The 17,224-nt window shown below is 41.4% G+C and overlaps 1 protein-coding gene across 2 annotated transcripts in view; it reads right to left on the reverse strand.

Moving 5' to 3' along the window:
- Nucleotides 1-2,472: 2,472 nt before the first annotated feature.
- Nucleotides 2,473-17,224, reverse strand: part of LOC126212938 (ATP-binding cassette sub-family F member 2) — a 104,260-nt gene continuing 89,508 nt past the window's right edge. For both annotated transcript variants that reach the window (XM_049940456.1, XM_049940455.1), the window contains exons 11-12: nt 13,298-13,501; nt 2,473-4,516 (exon numbers count right to left, since the gene is read on the reverse strand). In XM_049940456.1, the coding sequence (XP_049796413.1) occupies nt 4,385-4,516; nt 13,298-13,501 (336 nt within the window). In that variant the 3' untranslated portion in view covers nt 2,473-4,384. The remainder of the gene's footprint in view (nt 4,517-13,297; nt 13,502-17,224) is intronic.

Here is a 17,224-nt window from a genome sequence, read left to right on the forward strand (position 1 = left end):
CTGACCTGTGATGTGTAACTTTACAAATCCATTAGTGAAACCTATTTGTCATCTTTTTGAGAGCAATAAATGTGAAAACATTTCAAGTTAACCTGCACAATGTTGTGTCCATCATTTAACAACCCAGTCACTAAACAGACAGTTTCAGGAAGAGTGACAATAAGAGCAGCTACAGAAAAAAAAAAAAAAAAAAAAAAAAAAAAAAAAAAAAAAAAAAAAAAAAAAAAACACATGTCAGTGCTCTCATAACTGAAGTCCCTTCAGCTGTTTTTGGAGTATTGTACAGGAAGCACATTGTAGAATTTCCTAGTACCACTGTTCTGTTTGAAGATAAAATTGTTTCCATCTACATCTTTAAACACGAGGACACAGCAAGTGCATAATCTGATTTCTCAGGTACTTCATTCTGTGGAAGAAGAGTCAAAATAAGGGAATACATGTCTGCTTATCTGTAGTCGACAGTTTCCGAGAGGGGGTGGGGAAGTCAAAGTTTTCAACACAATTTAGATGCCTTTTAGCACACAATAATCTCAGCCAAAATGGTTGCACTGTGGCTAGGGTCACAGTCCTGCACCCCATATTCGAAACCCAATCGCTTTCATTTATTTTATCTTATTTAGGTTTTCATTTATGGACCCATATCTGTAAGAGGCTACTACACGAATATTCCTTAAGTTCTGGGATATAACGGCAATACATTAATTGTAAAATTACAGCTGAGTTTCACAATGTCATACATTTACTATATGTGTGCATGGTATTTTCTGGGGTTACAATATTTTTAAATTTTCTTATTCTTACGTTTCTTTCATATACCAGTTACATTAATTCTTATATTTTATACTTATGTTTATTCTTCGGGAAAATTAGGTGCATTCCCTCAGATGAAACAGATCATAGAAACAGTGGAAAGATAGAAATGCTGAACATCACAAGCATTGCAGCAGGCTTGCAACAGTAACATTTGTTTGTGCAAATCTCACTTGGGAAAGAACTGTCATTAACACTGCTGAAGAGTTCACACAATAATTTCACAGCAGACCGTGCATAATGAACCACTTTTCAAAAACTACACAAATTTCATTGAAAACAGTCAGTCAGCAGACAAAAAAGGACAAAATTATTTCAGCATACAATGGAAAATGTTCATGTAGTAATGTCCTACGGACACGAGTGGATAAATGAATGACAAAAGTGAAAATAAGAATCAGGTTTCAAACACGGGGCTTGAAAGTCTGAAGCCACAACGCTAGCCACAGTGCTTCGGCTTCAGTTGTACTATTTACTTGCTAAAAGGCACTTAAAGTACATAGAAAACTGTACAGACATTTTCTCTCAAACAGTCAAGTATCAATGGATAAGCCAAGACACATATTCACTTATTTTGACCCCTCTTCCATTGATCATTTTTTTCCGGGAAATTGGGTTATGGTACTTGCCATGTTTTCCTTGTGAGCACACTGCCTTGTGTTGTGAGGTAAAGGGTACTTCATATGCCACCGTTTTCAATCCAAACATAGGATTTTCACATTCATTTGTGTTTGCCTTTGACGTATAAATATGCCATGTTGACCACTTTGCCTTCAACGAAATGTGAGTCTATTTCCTTCATGAATTATATTATTTTTTACTGACCATAAAATACAGACTTTGTGAAGCACGGCTCTCAAGTCATTTCCCTCTGGCAAGTGCTGCCCCCTCTGATTCATCTGTGGCACCGTCCCACCCTTGCCACAGCCTATTGCTCACTTGTTTGCACTACATGAAGATTTCTTTGCTTCAATTCCATTGCTCAGAATAAAAAAGACTCAATATTTTTTTATAAAAAATGTACTGAGAGAATTGGTGTCTTTCAAAAACAATGGGCAGTTTTTATTGATAATGCACCACCCATGGCCTGCAGCAAAAATGGCTGCAGTGGTCAAATAAGAAAAAAATGAAGTTAACTGTTCAACTTTATGCTGAATCAGTAAGAGTGTGTGTGTGTGTGTGTGTGTGTGTGTGTGTGTGTGTGTATGGTCTCAGACATGTCAGGATGTTCACAATGAAACATATTGCAGAAGTTGTCAAGGACAAGTTAAATCAATCTGCTTGTATATTTATAAATATTTCATTAGTTATGTAAGAGTTTTATATATGCAATGAAGCCAAAAATTAAAATTTCAATAGTTTATGTTTTGAGACTTCCACATATAAGGAGTATGTAGGGCTCACAACCCAATATGACTGACAAGTCATCTCTACAATTGGCTGGCGTGGCTATGGCGCTGCCGTGACGGCATCACACGAGTTGGGTCGGAGGGCAAAGCACTCACCTGAGAAGAATGGCTCACGAATTTTTATTTTCCATGCCTAATACGATAGAAACTTCATGTTTCACGCAAGCTCTTGCTCTCCCTCCATTTAGCAGAAGCTACCAGAGTGATAAAAAGGTGAGCTAAAAGTGTATATCAGGAAAAAACAAGACTCCCGCAATGTCCAGATTTTTATTACATTCAGCCAATGTCATGTGGGACGAGTACAAATGTGTTTCCACAAAAATCGGTAACAACTTTTAACAACCAGGAACAGAAACCAAACACACTTCATCAGATACACGGGCTCAAAGTAACAGAGCTTTTTCCAAAAAGACGGCACTTGCAACTAACTTCACTAATTTTAACAATAATGTGTGCCGGTAACCTTATTTCCTACCAAGAGCCAGTGTGTCGTGTCTCATCTATATCACAGGACTGCCTCAGCAGCTAGTTAAGCCTAAATTACAGCTATTTCCAAAAATTAAAATAAAAAAAGAACAAAAGTACCTACTGCACAGGTGACAATTGAAAAATCCCACAAATTACAAAAGTTCTAAAAATAGCTTCAATTCTTCACAGACATTTCCGAAACATACAGTTCGTGCACGATTAACATACGTATTGCCGCCGATTATTTTCATTGCTAAAATTTGACGATAATATTCCTAGAGAGAACGAGAAATAGTGAATAAATAATACCTTAGAAAATTTATATTACCCTAGACAGTTTGTAATAAGATACCTACGAGATTTATACTTTTTTTCCTTTACAATGATGGGCACCCCGACAGCATAGGAAAAATTCTTATTTCTCTCTGACCCGCAGTTCAATATGCCGACAGCTGTAGTGGGTGAAGAACTCAAAACTTATTTCACATTTCCTTCTGCAGCAATCCATCAGCCAAGTCTGATGCTTTGCACCAATTTTCAAATATGCAATGTACATTGTTACAGTAATTTCTCCGATACACAACTCTAGTACGATACTATCGGTGAAGATAAGAACAACTGTGCGACACGTCGGTCCTCTTAACAGTTAACGACACCCAACTAACCTACCCAGTATTCCTCTCGGCTAACACCTCAAAATAAACACACTGTCCCTCACAGCTAAAAATCAGTTTGCATCTATTCTCAACTGTTTGTCCACATTCTGTCACCTGTTTGAGGGGATGGCTGAAAATTAGAACACGTCAAATTAGGCAGTTGTACAAGACGGAAATCAGACTGAGGCAGATACAAAATGCGTCAGTACTTCTTAGCTGACAACACGTGTCTCTTCCCTCGCTTTCTTCTAACACCTCGTAGAATAGCAACGGAAAGAGGGAGCTGGTGTCACCAATTTCCAGTGGTCGTTATCAGAAGTGACGTGCCACTTGCTTTCTGCATTTTCAAGATGGAAGTAGCCATTCACATACATGCTACAAGGTGCAAAATAATAACCACAACACAGGCATAACTGTTACTCAACTGCCCCCCACTGTCCTTTGATTTTACTTTGCACATACCTGCTTTCTTATGATAACCAAATTTTTTGTCAGGAAACATCACTCTCACACCTCAAATGATATCAGCAGCAGGAACACTGTACTTTACTAGGTGTCTGTCAGCAACAGATGTGGGCGAGTAGACACGAGGTGCCCATCATATCCCAACCATCTGTTCCTTAAAAAGAGTCACTTCCACATTTGAAACTCACCCCAAATTACAGTTAGTAAACCAGCGAATGTGAAGGGAGTGAAAGATGGAGGGAGAGAATACCGACAGCAAGTACTTCGCTAAGAACAGGTCAAACCGAACCTTACAAAACGATCCCGCATTCACCGAACGATCGTCACCGTTTGTAGCAGTGTGGCACATTCACTGCAACAGTTGCTCCTATAACCCAAGTTCTTTCTTACTGCTCGGAAAGTGAAAATAAAAACTAGAGATTACGACAAGTATTTTGTCGAAATCGAGAGAGAAAGAAAATGAACGACCTCGACACACGAGAGAGGAGGCCGAGAGAGAGATATAGTAGAGTATGTGTGTCGGTCGAATTTTCCTGCAGTGTCGTCAATTATTGTCCCGCCTAGCGTGCCGGCTCATCACTTGAAGAGCTTCTTGTTGTTGGCCTTGTCTTTGAGGATCTTCGCCTTGAGGTGCTCCTTGTAAGTGTGGATGCCTCCCTGCCATTTTGTCACCGTGCCATTCTCACACACCCAGATCTCCTCCGCCACCTGAAACATGGGACATCATTATGATAACCTGTGAAAACTCTTTAATTGACTTGCACACACGCACGCACACACACGCTCCAAAGCAAAGCAAGCATACAAGAAGCAAAACAGGCAGCAAGCTGCAACATTTCTGAGAAAAGAATGACAGCCCACCAGGACCGAGGGAATAAATTATTAGTGCTACCGAGTGTTTATCTGGACCTGTGTGCTGAATGAAATTTCATGGACATAATGAGGATGGATACAATAACACACAATCAGGAAGATAGTAAAAGAAGGAGTAGACAGAATCAGCAAGCCTTAACCCCACGACTGTTCTGGACATACTAACAGACGTCGCTGCTACTGTCCCTGGATGCCCTGGACACGTTTATGCACACCTTCGATCCTTCCATCAGATGCACGTACATGCCCTCCCTTGCCAATGTGTTTCTACTCCCAACATGTAAATGCAACCAGCCACTCGGGTCTCTGCGTGCTCTGAATGCGTTAATGCCTGAGGCACTTAGGTACAATGTCCTGGTAGCCACATTTCTGCCCTGAGTGCTCTGCAGTCATTTGGCCTGTGTGTATCTGCTGCTGTGATCTTATTTGTGTTGCCATTTTCATCTTCAATTTTGACAGAGAAAACAGCATGCTGTTTGGGTTGTATGCAGGAAGGAATCATTAAGACAGTGACAGGCAATTTTAGTTGGATAAACCGAACTATACTATCGTAACAACAAAAATGATCTATTATTGACAAAATTATTTAATTGGTACATAAAAAATCTGCTCACCAAACAGTGGCAAAAAGACTGTTGTAATTGGCAAACTTTCAGAGCCAGTGGCTCCTCCTTCAGACAGAAGGGCTGAAGGGGAAGGAAGAAGGGTGAAGGGAAAGGACTGGAGAGGTCTAGGGGAAAGGGGTAGATTTTGGGAAAGTCACCCAGAACCACAGGTCAAGGGAAACTTACCATATGGGATGAAAGGAAAGAAAATCAGTCTTTCCTTCTCATCCCGTATGGTGAATCTCTGTTGTTCCACGGTTCCTGGTGACTTCCCCAAAATCTACCCCTTTCACTAGACCTCTCCAGTTGTCCTCCTTTACCCTTCTTCCTTCCCCTCCAACAGTTCTGCCTGAAGAAGGAGCCACTGGCTCCATAAGCTTGCCAATTACAAGCTTATGGAGCCAGGGACTCCTTCTTCAGGCAGAACTGTTGGAGGGGAAGGAAGAAGGGTAAAGGAGGACAACTGGAGAGGTCTAGTGAAAGGGGTAGATTTTGGGGAAGTCACCAGGAACCATGGAACAACGGAGACTCACCATACGGGATGAGAAGGAAAGACTGATTGTCTTTCCTTCTCATCCCATATGGTAAGTTTCCCTTGACCTGTGGTTCTGGGTGACTTTCCCAAAATCTACCCCTTTCCCTAGACCTCTCCAATCGTTTCTCTTCACCCTTCTTTATCACTCATAAAAAATATCACAAATATTTAGTTGTTGCAATGATCATACGTGACAGCAGCATGCTTATCACACACGTGTTTTACAAACTTTATATCAGTGCTATATCTGCATCTACACGAACACTCTGCAACTCACACTTAAGTGCCTGACAGAGGGTTCATTAAACCAATTTAACACTAATTCTCTATTGTTTCATTCTCTAACAGCAGGAAAAAAACAAACATCTTTCCATGCAAGATCTTATTTTATTATGTCTATCGTTTCTCCATATGTAGGTCAGCATCAACAAAATGTTTTCAGATTCAGAGGAGAAAGTTGGTGACCATTATTCCATGAGAAGATCCCATCACAATGAAAAATGGCTTTGTTTTAATGATGTCCGTGACATACTCTCCCCTATTTCTTGATATTACAAAACATGCTGCCCTTCTTTGACCTTTCTCAATGTACTCTGTTAATCCTATCTGATAAGGAGTCCACAACAGTACTAAAAGAAAAGAAAAAAGAAATGACAAGCCTAGTGTAGGCAGTCACTTGGGTACATCTGTTAGATTGTATCAATTCTTTCCCTTGCCTCCATCTGTAGCAACAGACAACAGTCTGCATAGACCGGAAGCCAGCTCCACAACACCCTCACTGGTCACTTCAGCCAGATGGAAAACTTAGACGGCCTCTTTCCAGACATTAGGCACACTGAACCGTCACTCTACCAGTCTAGTTCCGCTTCAATGAGGCAACATCCCTGGCCATGCTCTTGGCAGCTCAGCCGCACAACGCCACGTGGCCCACGTCATCGTCCGTCGCATTCTGCCTGTGTGTGTGTGTGTGTGTAGAATTCTTATCCCATAACCATCATAGTCATCTTGTGGCAGTCCGTTTAGTGAGAGGAGTGCTACTGCATTTTTACCCAATCTCATCTTCGAGGTGATTCTACTGACCATAGGAGTACAAAGGCAGATGCCAGATGCCCGGTTCTTCCTCCGGTATCAGCAATTGGGATACAGGGGAAGTGCTTTGTGCCAGGACTACTAGGCTGATTTATTACTATTCTGTCCCTGGGCATTTTGAAACCCCCTCATCACCATGCACGCCATCGAAGCAGTTTTTGCACGCTGCCAAACAAAGGTTGTAAACCACCCACAGTCCACCTCATCCAGACCCTCCTCGATTAAGAGGTATTAGCTCGTTCCTTCAGCATCTTCTATGTTCTGCCAATAAAATGCAGTCTGATTCACCTTCACCACATTTTCTATCCATTCTTTCCAATTTACATTTTTCATAATTGTAATTCCTAGGTATTTAGCTGAATTTATGGCCTTTAGACCTGATTGATTTATTGTATAATCGATGTTTAATGGAGTGCTCTTCGTGCTCATGTAGATTACCTCACACTTCACTATTTAAGTGAAATTGCCAATTTTCGCACCATACGGATATCTTATTTAAATTGTTTTGCAATTTGTTTTGATCTTCTGATAACTTCACTGTTTATGAACACCAGCATCATCTGCAAACAACATAAGATGGCTGCTCAGATTGTCTCCTGAATCGTTTATCTAGATAAGGAACAGCAGGGAACCTATAATACTACGTTGGGGAATGCCATAAATCACTTCTGTTCTACTCTATGACTTTCCGTCATGTATCTGATTGCTGCATAATGTTCTCCAGGAAGACTGCAGCTTCAGCACCTTCAACCTGAGAAGGCTCAATTCTCTTTCTTCCTATGTCCTCTTCTTCATTACTTTCACCATTACTTTACTGCGTGCTTTTGATTATTTCTTCATCTGTTAAAAGCTTGCTCTATCTCACAGTGTTCCTTATTCAGCCATTTACCAATGTCATCATAAATTTCTCCTCCTCCTGGAAGATTCCAAAGATGTCAATGTACTAAGTGGCAGCAATTTATTTCAAATTGACTGGCTCATTATCTTCAATGTACGGCCTCACTTTTCTCCAGTTCCTCTTTACAGTACCATTCTCCACTTTATCTCCAGCTTCTGCTATTTGGAAAACGTCACTTAAGTTGACTGCCTTCCACACCTTCAACACAGTGCCAATAGAACCTTTCTCACATTCATTCACCAACGGGACAAGTGCACGTCAATAGTAACATTTAATTGATTACAAAATTCCCTTATTTATGGGCTGAATCAAAGTTTACACACTGGGTGGAAGAAAGAATACTTTCATAACAACGGACTTTAGGGTCACATCAGAAGAATGACTCGGAGCAGTATTAATTACAATGATAGCTTTCAGTTGAAGCTTTTTCTTCTTTAACTCCTCTCAGAGTGGGTGCAAATATCTCAAGGAGCCACCAAGAGGCTATTTCTCTGACAATTCTCACTTTCTTCTGAGCACAATATTGCAATGATAGTGTATTTATGTTTCTGTGTTGAAAACAATGTGGATGATGGTATTTCCCATTAAGCATGAGCAGCAGTTAATTACTCCCATTTGCATTACAACATGCCATTAATATTAGGTGTTGTTTCTGTTGTTTTCCTTCTCATTCTTGGCAGCTAATATTTTTGAAGCAAGCATCTTTTACAAGAGTCAGGCTTCATCAGCATCGTGCAAAGCATCACCGTCCTCTATTATCTCCTATTAGCTTCTTTACAAACTAGCAACGTAGAAAATGATAGATTGCTATTTACTGGAAAGATGACACATTAAGCTGCAGACAGGAACAATTAAAAGACACTTACACAAAGCTCTCGGTCACACCTTTGTAAGGAAGAGAGAAAAATACACCTTTCATTCATTCACACAGGCAAGCGCACCTCTCAAACACGACAATTCCAGTGTGAGCATGAGGTGTGCTTGCTTGTGTGAATGAATGGTGTGTGCATTCTTCCTTCTGATTACAGTTGTGGCCAGAAGCTTTGTGCAAGTGTCTTAATTGTGTCATCTTTACTGTAAGTAGCAATCTATCTTCCTACAGTGTAGATATTTCAACCTCAAGTTTCCCTCCTTTACAAGATCTTCTGCATCTTACAGCAATGTTTTCGGATGAGTGTCAGCAGTCAAATGCTGTGTCTTTTTCCAGTGTGATAGCCAACCCCCATGTGCTGTAAGCAAGTTACTCTTGCCAAGATGCTTTTAAATGCAACTGCTTTTTGTTTAATTATCGGACCACTGACTGCAATTTCTTTACTGTGTTGTTGTACGAACCACATATGAACAGACAGATTCAGTTCTTCATTCTCACTCTTTCACATAACCTTCCATTTTCCCAACTCGCTCCCCGCACTGTCGATCGTCGTCCCTTTTTTTATGTCCTAAATAATCAGCAACAATGGCTTTCTGTGAAGGTCAGTTCAACTTATTCAAAATTTTGGGTTTCTGCTTCATGTCTTGCATAATGGGTTTCCTTTAGGAGGCCATGACACTGAACTGTATAGAGAAAGCCACAATTTCAAATATTTATAGCACTGTTTAACAATGTAATTAACTAATGCCTTGTTGCAAATGATAATTCGTTGTTTTAAGTGTCTTACCTGCTTGAACAACTAAAGGCAAGATGTGGACCAGATTACTGGGAGGACAGAATACTGAGGGCCAGATTAGTGGGCACTGGTTGTACGTCATTCCTGCAAAGCTAATTATAGATTTTGACATCTTGAACTGTTCATCAAATATGACTAGTGTTATGACAGCAATTCATGTTGCACACAGACAGAAAACTGGGCACAATGCAGACAACCCTGCTGCAGATATAAAAACCCAATACCTTCATAACAGTTATATCCAGGGTGTCTGGACAAGAATTTACAAAAACATTTATTTATGTTTCAGTACCTATTATGGTTGTATAACTATTTGTTCAATATCATAAATAGAAGCTCAATCATTTTTATGCATAGTGGTAGAGTTCAATGCGGACAACGTAGCTCGACAGATATTAAAACTTACTCCACTTCTCGCCACATGTTCATATGCATGACAGGTGTTAGAACCTCACCTGCAGAGTAAATCCTTTGTCTCAAATCCACCAGATCTTTTACCTTCATTCTGAAACAATGTCCTGATAAACCCCCATGAACTGAAAACAGCATAGTCGGATCAGTAGACAAAGACTGAAGAGTCCAGGCAATGCCCCTATTACCCTATCTACCATCTATAAGTTCTCAGGTTTTCAAATCTTGTCCGGTGCAGTCAAAATGGTTCAAATGGCTCTGAGCACTAAGCGACTTAACTTCTGAGGTCATCAGTCACCTAGAACTTACAACTACTTAAACCTAACTAACCTAAGGACATCACACACATCCATGCCCGAGGCAGGATTCGAACCTGCGACCGTAGCGGTTGCTCGGCTCCAGACTGTAGCACCCAGAACCGCATGGCCACTCCGGCCAGCCGGTGCAGTCACTAACACACACTTTCCTTCTCATCCTGTCCGGTAAGTCTCCCTGGCGCAGAATTCGGGGGCAATTTTTCTGAACTCTTCCCCAACTCCTAATCCTCGTCAGTCCATTTAATCTACATCTACATCTACATCCATACTCTGCAAGCCACCTGATGGTGTGTGGCGGAGGGTACCTCGAGTACCTTTATCGATTCTCCCTTCTATTCCAGTCTCGAACTGTTCGTGGAAAGAAAGATTGTCGGTATGCCTCTGTGAGGGCTCTAATCTCTCTGATTTTATCCTGATGGTCTCTTCGCGAGATATACGTAGGAGGGAGCAACATACTGCTTGACTCCTCCGTGAAGGTATATTCTCGAAACTTGAACAAAAGCCCTTACCTAGCTACTGAGCGTCTCTCCTGCAGAGTCTTCGACTGGAGTTTATCTATCATCTCCGTAACGGTTTCGCGATTACTAAATGATCCTGTAACGAAGCGTGCTGCTCTCCGTTGTATCTCCTCTATCTCTTCTATCAACCCTATCTGGTATGGATCTCAAACTGGTGAGCAGTATTCAAGCAGTGGGCGAACAAGTGTACTGTAACCTACTTCCTTTGTTTTCGGACTGCACTTCCTTAGGATTCTTCCAATGAATCTCAGTCTGGTATCCGCTTTACCCACAGTTTTATATAGTCATTCCATTTTAAATCATTCCTTATGCTTACTCCCAGATAATTTATGGAATTAACTGCTTCCTGTTGCTGACCTCCTATATTGTAGCTAAATGATAAAGGACCTCTCTTTGTATTCACAGGACATTACACTTGTCTACACTAAGATTCAATTCCCCTTCACCCCTCTTCCTTCCCCATCGACCCTTCTGCCAGAAAATGGAACCACTGGCTCCTAAAATCTGCACACTTTTTTAACCTTTGTGTGTGTTTTCTCCTGCTCCCACTTGGCTAGCAGATTTTTTTATCTGTCCACTTACTGAACAATGAGGATGATGCACAGAGTGAAGTTCCCAAAACAGGGATAGTTGTCTGCAAGGGTGGAGGAGGAAAGGAGAGGAGTGGGGCAGGGAGGCAAAGGGAGAGAGATACTTGCAAAGCAGACCTGGCCAGTGGCTGCAAGCTCTGCCTCAATGACGAATGTACACTTAGACCGATTTCATTCCTGGTGTATAAGTTACATCACTGCAGTAACTACAGTGGCAACTTGAACTTACAACTGTAATCAATAATTGTCCATTCAAGCTCTCAGCTGTGGGCAGGTAGTGTTAAATAGAGGACAGGTAACTGGTGTATGTGTATCTGTCGTGTCACAAACTGCAATGCAACATCTCTATGTCAAAGTATTCAATACATTCTCCAGAATATTTTGGAAAATGGAGAAGTGTGCAGAAAATTTGTCTGGCACACCTCGATCACCAAACAAAAACAGTGGTGGTGGTGGTGGTGGTGGGGGGGGGGGGGAATCGCACATGGTGAGACTTATCAGTATGATGCCAAAAAATAAAAAAAAATAAAAAATGAAAATGGGGGGGGGGAGGGAGCATAGTACAGAAAAAAAACCATCGCAGGTGGTGAGACTTGTCAGTATGATGCTAAAAAAAAAAAAAAAAAAAACACGGAGGGGGGAGGGGGGGGGCAGCGGCATAGTACAGAAATATGCAGGAAGGGTCAAAATGCTTTGATGACAATCGATATTCAAGCCAAAGTGACAAGCGAATTGATCATCATCCCAAAAAAGACTTTTCTGAAAGACTGACATGGCTGCTTTAATGTTCTGTGCATTTTACTGAAGTGGGGGCGGACTATGCAGAGCACATGAAGCATTAAAACTAAAATCTCAGAGTGTCTCCTCTTCTTTTTCCTGTGTCTTTGTCCTGCAGTGGCACAGAGTTGCCACTTTTATGATTGAATTTGGCACGGTTAATTTGAGGGGTGCCCGGATGTCCTGCCTATTCGCCCATTGGCTTATACAGCCGGCTCACAGACAGAAGTTTCAGGTTTGTTATTACACTGCCGGCTGTATGACAGGCTGAGCAGTCACAGTGTCTTCTTAATACTACTACTTCTCTGTTAACAGATGGAATGACATGTTATATGGAAATGAAGTCCCATACTTCTTGACAGAGCGTAGGGGAATGATATGGAAGACGCACACCACATTACTAGGCAAGGTCTTAATGGAGGTGGTTTGCCGTTGCCTTCCTCCGACCATAATAGGGACGAATAATGATGAAGACGACGATGATGATGATGAAGATGCCACAATAGCACCCAGTCATCTCAGGGGATGTGAAAAGCCCTGACTCTGCCGGGAATCAAACCCAGGACCCCACGCTCGGGAAGCGAGAACGCTACTGCGAGACCACGAGCGGCAGAGGATGTGTTATTTACCATTGGAAAAATAAGAAATCTATCTATTTAGTGGTGCATAAAACACTATTTCTTTCGATATTTTGTGAGTTAGTAAGCAACTGTTTTCAGGATTTGTTAGGTGAACCCCCCCCCCCCCCCCCAACCCCATCAAGAGAACACCCTCCAGAAATTGTGAAGTATGCAAAGCGAAGGAGGAGAAAAGCAATATACAGTTTGAGTGTGAGAAATGTCTATTGGTGTTCCACATACCTGTATTTGTCAAGTATGCCACACCATCCAAAACTTCTAAAAAAGTATTGTCTTCTCTACTTATTGCTTCAATAAATAGTAATGACAGATTTATGAAGAATTCCTATCAAAATATTATCCAATTTTGAGAAAAGCACTGATTTTCATAAATTTAAATAGTAAATACAGGGTTACTATGGGGGAAAATTATTAGTGTGTTGCACAATACCACTGTCAAATGTACAACACATTAATATCAGAAAGGATAATAGCATTTTACAGTTTAACAACGTTAACAACCTGCAGCAGATTTTTACACATTCAGGTGACAAGCAGGATGGATAGGAGGGTGGAAGGGGCAAGAACTGACCTGCGAGATGAGTCTGAAGTCGTGGCTGACCAGCACCATGCCGCCCTCGAAATCGTTGATGGCGTCAGCGAGCGCGTCGATGGTCTCCATGTCGAGGTGGTTCGTCGGCTCGTCCAGTAGCAGCAGGTGTGGTGCCTGCCACGCCAGGAACGCGAACACCACGCGGCACCGCTGCCCGTCCGACAGCTGCCGGATGGGGCACACCTGTCGACAGACACCCGACAGTGATAGCCTCTACTCCACTGCAGACCTCAGAGCACACACTACTGACTACAGCACTCACTCTGAAAAAGTTGTATACTTTTAACAGTCTAAAGGAGGAAACGGCATTACGTCTCGCGCTATTTGTCATCGTCAATGTGCACCCCTATATTTTAGTAATTTTTAATACCTTTTGTTTCTCATTTAAGATTTCACTTTTTGTACCCAATCTTTCTGTACAACCACTGGCTAAACGAGTCCCACACTGGCAGACCAAAGTCCGATGGCAGTATGAATCCCGTATATGAATGCAGCACAGTGCAGCATTCCTTCACCGACTGATCGGGAGGCGCAAGCGGAGGACCACACGACTACTCTCCCATCTGTTGGCAAACTGCAGCTTCTGAGGCCAGCGAAGCAAAGCAAAAACTTTAACTCCACTTTCTAATGTTCCTTTACAAAGAAAAACCGAGTAGAACTGCCCCAATTTAATACTCGTACCACTGAAAACGTGAATGAAATACAGTATAACCCCATTTTTACATTCCCGGAATTAATGTTTTCCTACAGTTTACGACATTTTTTATCGGTACCGTCAAATTCCCTATGCCCACAATGTTAATTTGCACCTGATTTTGCTTCAACATATCTATAATTTTTCCACGATTTACACATTACGAAAAAATGTTTGTGGAGAAAATATGATGCTGGCATAAAGTTCGCCGTCCAGTAGTGTTTACAAATGTTAAGTGGTGAAGTTTCTCGACACCAGGGCACTCTATTCAATGGATTTGAATGGGTAAACAAGCAAAAGTTTTAACAATTCCTGCCGTATCTCCCGCCACCGCCTAGCTATACGTGCCATGGTGGCCGATGGGAGTAACTAGGTTTGTTCGAATGAAGATATTGTGACCAATCACAACCATTTCCATACTGTCTCTACTGCGCAAATGCAGTTTCGTGATTGTTGTGATCATCTTGACATCTTTGTCGAACCATATTTAGTATGTCTCGGCGTATGGCCACGTGGAGCGCTAGCTGACACAGTCGTTCACTCTGTGTTGCTCAATGTTTTTAGTGTAAACACAGTGCCGGTTTCGTATTGTATTCATGCTGAGCAAAACGTGTTTCGAGAATTTGTTGTTAAGTGCAGTATTTGTGTGTGTATTTTTTGTAATGTCACACAAACAAAATACTTATTTTCATATTTTCACTTGACAACGAGAAAAATTTCTCTAAACGCGTCATGCTAAGCATGAAAAAATATGTAACTAGTGCAGTATTTCATTATTTAAGTAATGAATGACAGCTGCAGGCTTTCCAAAAACATCGATTATGACGTTTGGAAGTAAGTCAAACATTTCCACTTCCTAGACAGTTATAAATTCCAGTTACATCAGTGGTTTTTATTAGATATATAGATAGATAGTAAACCTTCACTAGATAATAAAAAAATCCCTGACAGGTCTTTTGATGCCTGTTATGTACATACATCATACATAAAGAGCAACGGGGTTTCCTACGCCTAACTTTTACAGCTGAAAACTGTATTTCCCACATTTTACATTTTCCTGCGTTTTACACCATTTTTTTGAAGTCCCTTGAAAAGGTGTAAAAGCGGGGTTTCACTGTAAGTATTAGTGTCAATGAATCTGAGAAACATCTGAAATTGTTAAAACTGAACAAAGCTCCAGGGCCTGATGGAATCCGTCAGATTTTATACTGACTATATCAGGCATGCGAGACAACGCGCTCTTTTCTCACACGACATACTGAAAGCCTTAGATCAAGGCAGTAAGGTAGACAGTATTTCTTCATTTCTTAAAAGCACGTGACTCTATACCACACCTACACTTATTGTCCAAAGTATGGTTATATGGGGTATCAAGTAAAATTTGTGACTGGACTGAGGATGTTTGGTAGGGAGGACACAGTAAGTTGTCTCGGATGGAGAGTCATTGGCAGATGTAGATATAGCTTCGGATGTGCCTCATGGAAGTGTGTTGGGACCCTTTGTGTTGTATACTAATGAACTTTGAGACAATAGTAACTTCAGGCATTTTGCAGATGGTGCAGTTACCTATAATGAAGTACTATCTGAAAGAAGCAGCATAAATATTCAGTCAGATCTTGGTAAGATTTTAAAGTGGTGCACAGACTAACAACTTGTTTTAAATTTTCAACAACGTAAACCTGTGCACATCACAAAACGAAAAAACTTAGTGTCCTATGACTGTAGTATCAATGAGTCACCGACTGTAGTATCAATGAGTCACTACTGAAATCAGCCATCTCATACAAATACCTGGATGTAACACTGTAGAGATATGAAATGGAACATTCACAAAGGTTCAGTCACTGGTAAAGTGGGTGGCAGACTTCAGTTTATTGGTAGAATACTGGGAAGTGCACTCAGTCTACAAAAAAGATTGCTTACAAAACACTCACGCAACCAGTTCTAGAATGCTGCACATTGTGGGGAACTTGCATCAAATAGGCCTAATTGGAGATATTGAACGTATACAGAGAAGGGCAGCTCGAATGGTTGCGGGTTTGTTTGATCCATGGGAAAGTGTTAGAGGTGCTGAAGGAACTGAACTGGCAGACTCTTGAAGGTAAATGTAAAATGTCTCAGAGGCTAAAATGGTTCAAATGGCTCTAAGCACTATGGGACTTAACATCTGAGGTCCTCAGTCCCCTAGACTTAGAACTACTTAAACCTAACTAACCTAAGGACATCACACACATCCATGCCCGAGGCAGGATTCGAACCTGAGACTGCAGCAGCAGCGCGGTTCCGGCCTGAAGCGCCTAGAACCATTCAGCCACAGCGGCCAGCCAAGAAAGTCTACTAAAAAAGTTTCAAGAACCTGCTTTACATGATGACTCTGGGAACATACAACGCCACCCTATGTATCGCTCACATAGAGATTACGACGATAAGACTACAATAATTACAGCATGCACAGAGGCAATCAGAAAATCATTCTTACTGCACTCTATACCTAAATGGAATGGGAAGAAACCCTAATAACTAGTACAACGGGACGTACCTTCTGCCATGCACTTCATGGTTGTTTCCAGAGTATAGATATAGATGTGGATGTAGACACTCACTCTCTCACACTTTGCTTCTACTCTTTGCCAGGCTGCTTCAGGCCTTCTGCTTTCAATTATTGCGATTAGACTTTAAACATAACTGTTCCTCTCAAGTACCTTAATGTTCACAATTGCATCCCATTTCCTACGACAGTGACACTTACTGTAATTCCTGCCTCTCTGGAAGCTCCCAAAGTAAACGGTATCTGGAATAAAAGCAGAATTCCATGCTCAATTTTTATGACTTCCAATCATTTGGCACGGCGACCAACTCCAATCTGTCTACAATTCATTGAGTATCCCATACAGTGTATCATTACTTGAAAGATAGCACCAAACACAAATTTTTCCATACTCTAGCAGCACATGTACCGAGACGTACCTTGTGCCATGCAGATCCAACTGTGTTTCGTTGGGACTCAAAACCAGAATCTTGCAGCGAAAGCTCAAAGTTGGTTAGGCATCACCAGTGGATTGTGTAATTCCAGCTTGAGTCCCAGTCAGCCACACAGTTGTGGTATGCCAGGAATATTAACGAACTTCCGATACTGCACGCTGTATCAAAGATGATATTTTCTGTTCACGATGTGGAACATTCGACACTGAGGTCATTAGATACAGTACAAG

This window comes from Schistocerca nitens, chromosome 11 (assembly GCF_023898315.1).
Source record: "Schistocerca nitens isolate TAMUIC-IGC-003100 chromosome 11, iqSchNite1.1, whole genome shotgun sequence".
Lineage (NCBI taxonomy): Eukaryota > Metazoa > Arthropoda > Insecta > Orthoptera > Acrididae > Schistocerca > Schistocerca nitens.